Source organism: Chelon labrosus, assembly GCF_963514085.1.
Source record: "Chelon labrosus genome assembly, chromosome: 18".
Classification (NCBI taxonomy): domain Eukaryota; kingdom Metazoa; phylum Chordata; class Actinopteri; order Mugiliformes; family Mugilidae; genus Chelon; species Chelon labrosus.
The window spans coordinates 18,844,750-18,857,753 of record NC_140351.1 but is presented as its reverse complement, the minus strand read 5'-3'; the positions used below and the strand labels follow the sequence as shown (position 1 = coordinate 18,857,753).

General features: G+C 41.6%; 1 protein-coding gene across 1 annotated transcript in view; it reads left to right on the top strand.

The window, feature by feature from the left end:
- Nucleotides 1-4,544: 4,544 nt before the first annotated feature.
- The window catches only part of vipr1b (vasoactive intestinal peptide receptor 1b), a gene marked incomplete at its 5' end in the record, with an annotated part of 47,940 nt that continues 39,480 nt past the window's right edge, over nt 4,545-13,004 (top strand). The window contains 2 exons of the mRNA XM_084566059.1: nt 4,545-4,598; nt 12,621-12,711. Of these exons, the coding sequence (XP_084422185.1) occupies nt 4,545-4,598; nt 12,621-12,711 (145 nt within the window). The remainder of the gene's footprint in view (nt 4,599-12,620; nt 12,712-13,004) is intronic.

Below are 13,004 nucleotides of genomic sequence, written 5' to 3'. Positions count from 1 at the left end.
AATTCAGCTTTCAGCTTGTCGCTGCTGTAACTGCCCTCTTTTATCTCCGCTGTGTAGATGAACAACTGAAACAAGCTGTTGAGTTTTATTCTTTTTTTTGTGCCTGAATCCGCTTTTAGACTCTCAATTGACTGTCGGGCACGTGTTGTGAACCAACGAGGACACGCTCATTATTACCCATTGTCCAAACGCAACAAAAGGATGTTTCTGTATGTAAAATATCGCCGTGCTGACCAAATACGCAGGTGTAGAAACTCACTTCCAATTTCCTCTCGCTCTATTCACTCTGACCAGGCTCAGCTGGCTAAGCTCTCACCTGTGTGTGTGCGTGTGTTCGAATCACAAGCTGACGAGGACACACGCATACACACTAATGTTCTCACCTTCACCTTAGGTTATGGCTCTTTTTTTTAGAAATGGCAGGCAGGAAAGCGATGGTGCTTGGTGCAACGGTGAAGCGGCTACGGTGGGGGAAGGATTAATGGAAATGCATTGTGCCGTCATAACAGATTTAAATGATAATGGTTGTATTTTTACTGTTGATTGTACTGCGCTATTGTTACATATAAGGTTAGTGTGGATCAGACACAGAGCAAAACCTTCATATATCTTTTTAAATGATATTATATCAATCCGATCCTCCTCCAAAATCACCTTCACACAGTTATATGACTGAATGTTCAGAGAGTCACGTTATCTTTATACTTAAAAGGAAACCGTGGAAAAAAGGGAATTACAATTAAAATGGTTGTAATTCCTACACCTTTCCTCCAATTTGGATGTGAATACCCTCAAATTAAAGATGAAAACCTACACTTAAAAGCAATATTCACAAGTCAGTGTCCAAACTTATATGGACCTAACTGTGTAAAATACATGAGAAAATTGGAGATGGTTAAAAGAAACTTCTAATTTTGATTGTGTCTACATAATTTCCCCTTCAGCATGGATCCTAAAACATGGAGGAACAATGAGATTAGTTCCACGGACTGAAAGACTCTTGACCTTAGCTAAGGAGTCCTTTAGTTTTCCATGGTCTGCTGGTCTAATGCAGTACATCACTTTCTTGATGTAAAGGTCAGATTTGTTTCAAATTGAGCCAGATGAGAGAATCTATGGATTTATTTTGATCTAATAACCTATGAAATTATCTCATTCAGCATAAAGTACCAAGTTGAATAATCTCAATTTTGAGGCAATGCGATTGAGACAAATACCAAGTTGATTTACAGTATGTATGACACAAACACAGGGTTATCCAAAGGTTTACTGCAAAGAAAACCAACCACAACTTTGGTTCCTACCATCAAATTCCCCATGCTGACTACATGGACTTGGCGCATCAGGTGAATCCAGACCAAAATGGCGGCAGTTGACAATATGTGCAAATAGAAAGCAGCGGTGCTCAAAAACATTTGGGGTTTGAAATATACTCAATAGTTGCCTCAGGAACCAAAGCCTGCAAAATCCACTAGCAAGAGACTGTCATCTAGAACGCGATGGTTGGCAAGTGAATTGATTTGTATGTGGACGGCATATAGAGGTGGCAAGAATGTGTCTGCTGTGTATAAGAGAGTATATATGTTGCATCCAATATGTGAGACATTTCACTTTGATCCATCAATAACAGCCAATGGTGGCACTAAAGGAAAAGTCACTGAGGTGCCCATGAATTAACCTGCTGAAATTATGATTGAGCTATTTTCAAACATTTTACAGCCATCACTTAAGAGCTTTATGTGTAGCTGCACTCTTTCACTCTTGTATGTCACATACGCTGCAGCATGCTTTCACTTTAACAGTCTTGTTATACTCCAGTCTATAGAGTATTGCTGCACGGAGATATACGACAGAAGAAGGCATGACAGCTAGTCTGTGCCCTACGTGTGAATTCATATTTTGGTTGTGTTACGCTGTGCTTGTGCGAAGCATATTGTCCATCAATATTCATGGGCGAGCTCATGCAGAGAAATGGCAGGCGGAGTGAGGTTGGCCGGTCACGGAGACTGAAGAGGAAGCTGTGCTGCGAGGTCCAGTCAGCTGTGAGAGGAGGTCTATCAACTGTGACAGAGACGGGACTGCGGCTCAAGAAGATGGAGGAGATGGAGGTCTAAAGTCGAGGCCAGAATGGATGATGATTGCGCTTGTGTGACTGCAGGGGAGTATCTCTTGCTTTGACCCAAAAAGCCAAAGTACTGCCCCCACAGTGGCCACTTTTCTCTGTCTCTGTCTGTCAGTCTCATAAATGAAAATCTGCCTCATCTTCTCTTGTCTACCGTCATGTTTTGTTGATGATCTTGTGTCTTTATTCATTAGCAACAGCAAGGGCATGCAACGTTGCAGTTTGGGTAATTGGTATTTTGTTATGGAAACAGCAACTGTTCAGTGCACTACTCTTTCTTCTATTTATGTCTCTTTTGTCAAATCAGCCTACTTTATTCCCACATCAGGGTAACAAGCTGCTGGCTACTGACAGAAGACATCCTTCTCTCTGTCTCTCTGTGTCTTTAGGTGCTTTCAGACCAAACAGGTCAGGGAACTCTTTGAGTGTAACTACCAACTGGGGAGGTTTCCGAGAGCTAAATACTTTAAAGGGCTTTCAATCACACCCTCAGCAGAAAAGATAAACACACCAGGATAGTCTGGTTTTGGCTGGTATAGCAATTCCACTCTGTTCTGGATAAACCCTGGAGTTTATTTGTTTACAACCTGGGCCTTATTTCTGGCATAAAACACGATTGTTTTGTTATCGTATGCTAGTGCTGTTCCCCGTTAAGTCCAGAGTTACCTGTTATCATCATCATCCGGGGTCTATAGATTGATCTACAGACCCCGGATGATGTCGTCTTTGCGCGTCGCGCGCACCCACGACAGTCAGCTTATTTACCTGTAATTTGCTACTGCTATTTTTTTTCAACCTGGCTGAATGTTTTTCCGATTCTGAAGTTGTGGACGAACCATAGCATCTCCCGACTGACTACAAATTACACAAAAGTTATATGGGTGAGTAAAGGATCGTATTTTATGCCAGAAATAAGGTCCAGGTTGTAAAAAACAGTAGTTCCCCTTTAAGGCTCACATTTTACTCATGTTTATTTTTAGTTTTTTTTAATGGAGGTCGCATTCATGTTTATGTCAAGGACGAATCACCACCCTTCTGTTACTCAAAGTCCTTCTTGTCCTGGGAAAGTGCCTACCTTGAAGTGAGATCAGACAAGGCACTAAAAATTGAATTCTAAGATTTTCAATCGATCTTGGTTTGTGCAGTGCAGTCACACAAAAAGGGGCTTACTTCTCCAAAAGTGCCTTTTTATAAAGAATAGTTCTGGCATCTTTAGCTTACTTTCCATGATTAATAAATTACTTTATATAGTTGCAAGAGTACCATATGGTGATTAATGATTCCCATAAGGGTAAGATGCTTTCAGGGCGGTGGTTATCAGAGAACTGTTTTAATGCAGTATATCTTCACGTTGTAATAAATAACGGCAAGCAGTTATGAAAGCTCTCAGTGGTGCCCATGCTTGTCAACCTCGTGAGACCCTTTTTTTTATTATTTAATGTGGCAGTGAGGTAACCATGTTCTCTGATTTATTCTTTGGAGTTCGGAGGTAATATCAACCTGAGCTACAAGTTAAAGGCACGGTTTTAGATCTTTGGCCACTAGTAGTGCTGTTGAGCAAACGCAGAGCCTACACAAGAAGCACAACAAGAATGTGAACAAACCTGCGGTTCATTAAAGCAAAAAATGCTCAGTGTAAATATAACTTCTCTTCGCTGCCTCTTTAGAAACATGTCATGTTTAGTTCTGCAGTATTTTTAAGCTCCAGTTCTCTGAAAGATCCCTGGTTTTGATTGTTTTTTCCGTTTGTTCCCACTATAATTGTATTCCTGGCAGTGGAGGAAGAGTTTTATTTCTATTTTATTTTATTCTGCACAAATATCCACAGAGGGGTTGCTCCATTTATTTATATATATAGGTTGCAATAAATACAACATAAATAAAAAATGTTAAAGGGTAGAGTCTAAATCCTGGTTATTTCCCTGGAAAAGTCGATAGAGAGGCATTAACACCCACCTACAGGTTTATTCCATCTGCCAGATAACTTTAACAGATGTTTGTTCCCATGAGAAACCCTCCAGATGTGTTTATTTCTAGTCACTAACTTCGGGAAAGGGATACCCGTTAATTAGCTAATTAGTGGGCGTCCGACTTGACACCGTCCCCCGCCTGACAGCCTCGTTAACAAGCAGCCCCCTGGGACCGGAGGAGCTGTGGAGTTGTGAATGGGAGAGGGGCGGGTACAGTCAAACAGATGCAGCTCTCCTGCCGGAGGAGCGCACACGTACGGAGAGCAAGAAAGAGAACCGGGCGCAATCCGATGGAGCTGCAGCAGCGCTTCACCTCCCACATCTGAACACACACGGAGCCCGGCTTCCCCCGGACGGACTCGCGGAGGAGGACTGGCAAAGATCGAGGAGTCGTGAATAAAGAAAACTAACAGAAAAAAAAAATAACTAAACTAAACAAAAACAGAATAACGATGGATTCTTCACAGCTGCTCTGTCTGCTGCTGTTGTACGGATTTCTCCCAAAAGTAAGTCTATTTTATTCTGAAAATATTATTTAAAAAAAAATAAACAAAAAAAACTTGTCGACTTGAATTGCCAATTTATCAAGTTTTAGTTTTGATAGGCATTAAATCCATTACTTTACTGACAACCACGTTAGATGAGATCCATCTCTGAAGATATCACCACATTTCTTGCTGAATTTAATGCATCTGGCCTTACTTAAAACACTTTTTTTTAAAGAATGTTTTTATTTAATTAAGTAGACCTGTAAGATATTTAACATAATTTAATCCCTGCAGATGAGTCACTACTTGCAAAGGTGAAGTTCTTCCAGTAGCTGGCAACAAGACCAGACTGACGAATGGGTAACAAGATAAAAATCAATTTAAGTGAGAGGCTTCTCAAACCAAAGGCAGTTTGATTAAACTCAAACTGTGTGACATGAATTTGCAACGAAGAATCAAGCGCCAGTCACTGTCACTTGGTGTTCTCAAAAGCAGGTTTTTTAATAAATATGACATCAGACTTTTGCTTTTATCTTGAGTCGGTTGAGACTATAAAAGCCTGAAGTCCTTTGAGTGGCTATAGTGTATTTATAACCTGTTTGCTGATAATCAATCTGATGCTGTATATGTCCCTGTGGATTAGATACACCATATTTAGTGTATCTAATTTACATGAACATATACAGCAGAGGAACTATCGATGTCTTCCTCTGGGGCCTTGCCATCAATTTAACTACAGTACCTGTGCTCTCTCTACATTTATATAATTGGATGGAAAGCCTTTGAGCATTGCCACATGGTGATAAGTCATCTTTTAGTGGCACCGTGCGCTGCTGCAGAGAGTTTTAGTGCTGTGATGTGTGCGCTGTGGGTGAGAGATGCACGCGCTGTCCTGCATAGTTTTTTAATTACACACAAGGCTGTAAGTGTATCCCGAAGTTAAACAAACAACCACCCCGTGGCTCATACCAAAGTCACGCACCTGGTGGGAGATTATAAATCCCGCTGGTCTGCTTGTCTTTGGGCTTCTCATCAGGCCTGGCGGCGTGATGAAAAGCTTTCTAAAAACGTGTCTTTTCTATTAACAAATGCCAGCTCTGGTTCTCTTTCTCTGACTGCACCCAGTTTCTGACGGGGATTTGCTTATCTCTGTCAGGTGTTATTCCAGTCATCAAGAATAAAAATATTTTGTCACAGCTTCAGAATATCAAAAGAAGCCTGATTCTAAGCAGCTTAAGATTTGTGGCGACGATAATAGCCATGACTTTGTGCTGATATTAGTCATCTGACACCCAGCGTGGCTTCCTTCACTGCCTGCCAGGGAAGCTCTTTCCAGGCAGAATGGGCTGTGAACATTTAAGTGACTGTGTGAAAATGTCTCCCCCCTCACCTCTGTCAGCTCTGAGACGTCTGGCCCACCCTCACTCTTTAGATCAACCGGACACGTCATTTGTTGACAGTGGCTCTTATGCAGTTTGCTGGCGTGTCTTCTCCAAAGTCACAGGTGGCTGCTTTACAATAACACACTCTGACATGTTTGATTAATACACCCGGCGAGAACACGCGGTGTTGAGAGGTGAGCAGGAAATCTCACAAGTGGTTAAAAAGTGCATACTAGTGACTGGATGTCACTGCTATCGATGCAGAAGGGGAGGAGAAGGAGAAGAGCAGAGAGGGTGGGGGGTTAAGACTTCTCCTTTTCCGTCTATTTCTAAACACAAAACCGGCCGACAGGAACTAAAAGGTACTTGTTGAGCAGATGGCCAGAGATACACATTTATGCTGCAAAGGGGGTTTTGAGTGTGTTAGCTGTGCACGATATCCTCATTTTACTTCTTCTTGTTAATGATATGTGTGTTGTTGAAGTACAGTGTGTAAAATAAGATGAATTTAAAACATAGATGCAGATATTTGGTTTTCTTCATCCATATCTTGACTTGAGTGTGTGCCTTCACCTTAAGTTTAGAGGAACAGCTGTCACTACAGCATATCTGTTCACATTTAATAAACTCAAGCTGCTAAAATTATTCTCTATGGGTAAAAAAGTGGTTACATTGTCCAGTAGTGTGCACAACGGTTCATCATTAGGTGCATTCATATACCGGAGCTGGACGTCCCCTTTTCTGCTGTATATCAGCCTTTTCCTCTTTTGTTCAAGCTGCCCACCCAAAGCTACTCACCCACCATTAGTGGAGGTATAAGAGATCAAAGGAGAGACAATTGATCTAAAACCTGAGGACATGAATGAAACAGCAAGTTAGCCAGAGTGCATCCTAAGCCTGCACGCTTTGATTTTTGTCTCTTCAATATTGCACTTTATTCTGTTGACCAAAGGAAATGTCAGTAATTTATTCCCGCGCCTCTCACGTGCATGCACACTTTCCTCCCGTCGTACGTCATGTTCCAGCGCGCGGACGCCTCGACTTGCATCTGAAGTAATAGCTTGCCATTTTCAGAAAAATTAGCATTTGATTTTTTTCCCCCAAGAGTGAAATGAAATAAATAAATAAATAAATAAATCTAGACAACTACCATGTTTGCAGATTAATAATGAAGCCAGTGGATTGCCAGAGGAAGACCAGAAGCATGGGGGAAAGAGTTAGCTGGTCTTAATAAATTAATGATAAATGAATGAATTACTAAATGAAGTTGAACCATTACAACCTAACATTTTTTAGCTACCAGTCTCTTTGGTGTAAATGAGTTGCTATACATCGACTGCGCCGTACATTTTCAGTAGCCAGATACGTAAACAGAAAGTCATAGCATCACATCTTTACATATTAGATTTATTTATATAATTAATGTAGATAAATATTTCTACACACGAATATAAAAGGAATCCAAGAGGGAAAAATCCAGTTATCTTTATGTTTCCAACACTGTTTTTATGAGGTCATTCGTATAACCATATGTCATATAATGTTTGACTTCACTCTGTACGGTTACAGTTAATCTTATTTCTTTTAATGGGTGTAAATGGGTGCAAATGTTTGTTAGCAACTAATGTGCCCACCAATGCGTATTATGTGTTTAATAAAACATTAACAGCAACTGGAAATTGCTCGTGTTGAAATAAAACCACAGTATAATGACTGAGATTAAACAAACAGACATAACATGGTAATCAGTGAACTTTACAAGAGCTGGCAGTCTTGAACTGGACTGAGTCGGCTATTTTTTCTGACTCCACGCCTGGTTCCAGTTTCATATACTTAGTACACAGACTTAGGATCTTATTAATTTTTTTCATAGTACCCAAAGAAGCACATTTCCCAACGCACAAAGTGTTTCTTTAACATTTGGAAGAAGCTGCTCTTTATACAATCATATATTACACACTTGCTGCAAGTGTTAAAAGTCAAAAACTTTCCTTGTGTTCATGATTTTCTGTCTGAAAACGTATAAAAATATCCATTTTTAAGGCCGAAGCTGACACTCTGTCCGCTGGCTGATCAACCTCAAGTGTCGCAACAGATGTATGCACACGATGCTGCTCTCCACTGACGTGCAGGAAGGGTATGAACACATTACTCTGCATCGCCTGGCCACACACACAGACCCGAGCTCCTCCTTTCATTTCCCTGTCAGCTCTCTTTTTTATTTGATTGTTATCTTGTACTCAAACAAGGCAAGGCCCGCAGCCGCTTCAAATGACAACAATCACCTAAAAAAAAAGTTGGAGCAGCAGCGTGGCAGCCCTCGTGATGAGCTCCGCGCTAACAAACTATCAGAGCTGACAGGTATTTATGTGATGTTTTGCTCACTGAGACACTGTGTATGTTTGCTTTCCCAAGGCTTTGCAGAGGTCCACTTATCATCTGCATAGTTCAGGATTGACATTTTGATTAATTTCTCAATGCAGCAATCTCCATGGTCGGGCTGTCCAAAGTCTACATGTTTTTCAGAATCTCATGTGGCAGGCATTTAGTTTTTGTCTTCTGCGTTTTGAGCTCCAGCATAAATCACTGTCCACTTGTTTCTTGTAGCTTCATTCTTTAGGAAATTCAGCCACTCCTATAAAGCCCATACTGTGAACTCTGCTGATTGTTTTATCATTGGTCTCCCTCTCTGTGTATTCTGGCTCTGTTCACAATGAGCACGGTTGTACGAACTAATAAACTACCTCCATGCAACGGAGAGCGCTTGATCCCAGCAGCCTACCGCATGAGGCCGTGCACGGATCCCACCGTCATGTCTGTTTTCCCCCCTGATGAGGGGACTTTGTGTCAGTTTTCCTGCTGTTTATGCAGCATTAATGGTTTTGGGGAAACTTTATGTCGAAACTGGGTTGCATTTCCCAAAAGACAGAAGACAATAAGAAAAACAAAACATGCCCTACTTTCATATTTCATAATCAAACTGAATATCTGGGCTGTTCAAATTTTGCAGTGGAACCTTGTTACAGTAGCATAAAAAAAAACCTTGTTATGGTAGGGAAAGCACACATAAACAAGGTCTCTATGTCCTAGTAAGCAGGAAGTCACCATGCACATTAAAACTCAAAGTATATTTTTTGTTATCTACACTTTTTCTGCTGTTATCATGTGAAAATGTCTTAGCTATTGTCAGGGGCAGCTAGGCTAGCATACTAAGACTACAATAGACAGAAACAGAGAAGCATTGGCATTTATTTAAAGCCATGTCTCCACCCTCCTGATTACAAAAGTCACATATTAAAGTTCCTTTTAGCTTAGTTTTTGGTCCCCACCAGTTAACGGGGAAAAAACAGTCAGTCATTTTAGCTGCTAAACGCTAAACGAAGCCAGACCAACTTCCCCGCCTACATTATTTAATTATTTTTTTTGTGGTGGAGAGTTGGTCTGGTCTGGAACCACTCCGCTTGGCCAGGCTTTATGTGGTGACAGGCAGAAGAGCAACAGCGATGCAGTCATACACGTCATCTGTTCGCTGTGGAGTTGAATTTGTTTACAGCGAAATGTTAGCCGTTGGGAGAAGCAAGCTGGCTGGAGTGCGCCATCACGTCTGCTGTAAATAATATTGACAGCGAAGAAGAACACTTAACAGCGGAGAACGCCTCAATCATTTCATGTCACACACTTTGTAGCTCTTATTGGTTGTGGGATTATTCAATTGAGTGCAGAGGTATTAATTCTCTGTATGTGACTAGACTCATATTCTGACAGGAACTGAACTGAGCTAAATACTGCCATATAGTAAATGTTCAGACTTTGGTTCTGAGCAAAAAGCCTACACAGGGTTTTGTCAGATGTCATATTAAAGTCATACTGAGGCGCTTAGTTAAATCTGCTTCAACATATTGTTCCATGTCTAAGAGCTACAGCTGCTTGGTGGGTGCATTTATGCAGAAAAGGTTAGCCAGGATGTAGAATAGCTTCTGGCATCGCAGGAGGTGGTAGTGATAATTCATGATCTGTCAGCTTCTGGCGTGTCTTCTTTGTTTTGATTGCCATTGTCCTTGTCTTTATCACAAGAGCTAATTTTTCTGGTGGAGACAGCGTTGTGCCTGTTGTCCATTTGCGATCATTACTTGGTTCTGGCAGATCATTTAATGCACTGGACATAGTTTTAATAATGTAAAACATCTGACATAGTGATCTACGCTGATTAAAAAAATACATTTTTAATAGGACAGTTGTTAAATAAAAACATTTTTTGTGTGTATTTAATTATTTTTGGCAGTTTTAAGTAATTACATGAATGATGTGCCGCAATAGTAGCTAAGTTTGACAAGAGGATTAGTTGGGATGTTGAATCTGATGAATAAGAGAAATCTCTCTTCAGCACCAGTTACCTTGATTGGCCTCAAATCTAGAGAAATCTCCCTTCAGCGCATTATCACTGTCTATCGTTAACTGATGTTGAATAAGTTGCAGAATATTGTATGATAGTGTCTTCCCCTCAGAGGGGTTCCTGGACTCAAATCCCCCTTTGAGTGCTCCGCTGTTGCATTGCCCTCCGATCAATTCCATGCTAATCAAAAATAAGGTTACCAAAGGGTATGACCCACAGGAGATTTCCTCCTGTTGCTCTGCACAGATGGAGTTAGCAGATTAATCTCCTGCCTCCCAGCCAGCGCTGTTGCTATTACTTCGGGATATGTTGGATTCTCTGTGGTAATCACCTGCAGGTAAAGACTCCCGCTCGCAAAGTGGTGTGGATTATGATAGTGTCAGGACGACCTCATCCACGGGGGGGGGGGGGGGGGAGTGAGGAAATGAGTTAAGCTCAGAAAAGTCAGTGTGGAGAGGTGGAAGTAAATGACATAGAGGTATTACATGGTCTATATGATATGTTGTGCATTTGTCAAGTTTCCACAAGTTACAAAAGTTACCCTCAAATCTTTAAGCAATTTCACAAAATGATCAGATTCAGTGTGAGCACAGAATGTGGTAAACCCGGCTCATAAATTGCTCTGCACAGCGAATCTCAAACATCCAAGTGAAGTGACAATACAGTGGCTGGAAAATTCTCACACTGGCGACACGTAATAGTCACAAGTGATCAAAGGAGGACGCCACGGGACATCAGGAAGATAAGAAATATCACCACTTCCTGTTTAGTCAGACCCCCGAAAAAACAGCAACAATGGCTGGATGGTAATGACAAGTCATTACTCTGCTGATAGAGGGAGGCCAAACAGGAACTTCTCATATACGACGATCAGCCACAACATTAAAACCACTGTCAGGAGAAGTAAATAACACTGACCATCTTGTGACAATGTAATGTTCTGCTGGGAAACTTTTGGACCTGACATTTATGTGGATGGACATGTACCACCAGTCTAGACCAGACCAGGCACCCCCACCCCATAGCAATGACACTCCTTGATGGCAGCAGCCATCCCCAGCAGGATGCAGCCTGACACAGACACACACACAAAAACGGTTTAGAAACAGACACCACAGGACACCCTCAGAAGGTCCATGTCCATTCTTGGATGAGTCACAGCTGTTTTGGAGACGCAAGGGAGACCTACACAATATTAGGAAGATGGTCAAAATGTTGAGGCTACTCGAACTATGTTGTCTCAAGAGGCAGTGTTTCACAGAGCTGTGCTTTATAAGCAGCTCATAAAGGGCAAGAAAAATCCCACAATGACTGCTGCACCAACTGCTGCTCCTTTCAGATGTCATGTTTGTGTGCTCTTAAATATTCCTCCGCACCTAGGCTTCACATTGCGTGCTGTGTGTTTACTCATCGTTTAAATGATGACCCTCATGTGCTCGTTGCTGAGAGATCTACTTTATCATTAGTGATGTTTTGAGGTGTTTGTTTTGCCCGAGGTAAGCAGTGTTCCACAGTTTACTGTTTATGTCTCATCTTTCCGGAGATTAACCTCAGACTAACCAGGACATTTCTGGACGACTGATGCCGATCATTTCATATTTGACAGCTCCGAGGTGGCTGCGGCTCATGAAAGAGCCCATAAAGACATCACTGAGACCAATTAGATGACACGAGTTGTAGAGCGGTAAATACATTGTCTGCCTTGTTCCGCAACACTCCTCTCACCATGACCTTTACCGCTTAGAGTCTCCTAAGTATTGTAGCTTGCTAGCAAGGAGTTTATGAATATTCTCTTCCTCACGCCGACTTCCCTCTCTCTTCATCTCCACTGACCTTCTCAAGCTCCTCGCTGCTCGTCCACACACTTTCATTGACCCAGCGGCCCTGCGCCAGCGGCTGTCAGCCCGCATTTTTCAGCCTTTGTTGACACAGATGAACAATCGCAGTAGATTACTCAGTGGCTCCCTTCTCCACTTCCTAATCCATTTGCATGATAGCATCTATTTCCCTGGCAAAGAAAGAGCCCTGTTTGGATTTCAGGCATAGAGAACATTTGTGTGTATTTACTGCATTCTCAGCCAGGGGTTCATTCTAAAAGCAAAACAAAGCATGAAAGGCGTCAGCTCGAACAATGAGATGTAGAAAATGCAATATGAAGTATTTATTAGCACATATTTTCTGACACGCTTCTCGCTGAAGATGAAGTGTTCCAGCAGCTAATTACAGCATAACGCGATCATATTTTTTTTTCTGCCCCTTCCACAGGTGTTATCGGTGCAGATGTGTGACGTGGTGAACGAGATCGAGCTGGAGAAGGAGCGCTGTGAAAACAGCACCTCTGGGAACGTCACTTCAGGTCATTCTCCAGAACATATTTCCATCTCTGTGGCTGTTTATGGGCTGTTATGAGGAAACGGTAGGAGGTATGAGTAAATAAATAGCGAGGTGCGACTTTATAGATAAAGCACTATTATGGCAAGCAGAAATGGAGTTCTCATTTTTTTTTTTTTTGAGATACAATTTAATTATTCTGACTCTACCTCCGCCGACTCTTGCAATAACTTCAGCTCAACCTTGAAAGAGTAGATAGATGTTCTTTTCCAAACCTGAAAAGCCTGTTTGCCTTCGTCTCAGGACTGTGAAAGCCTA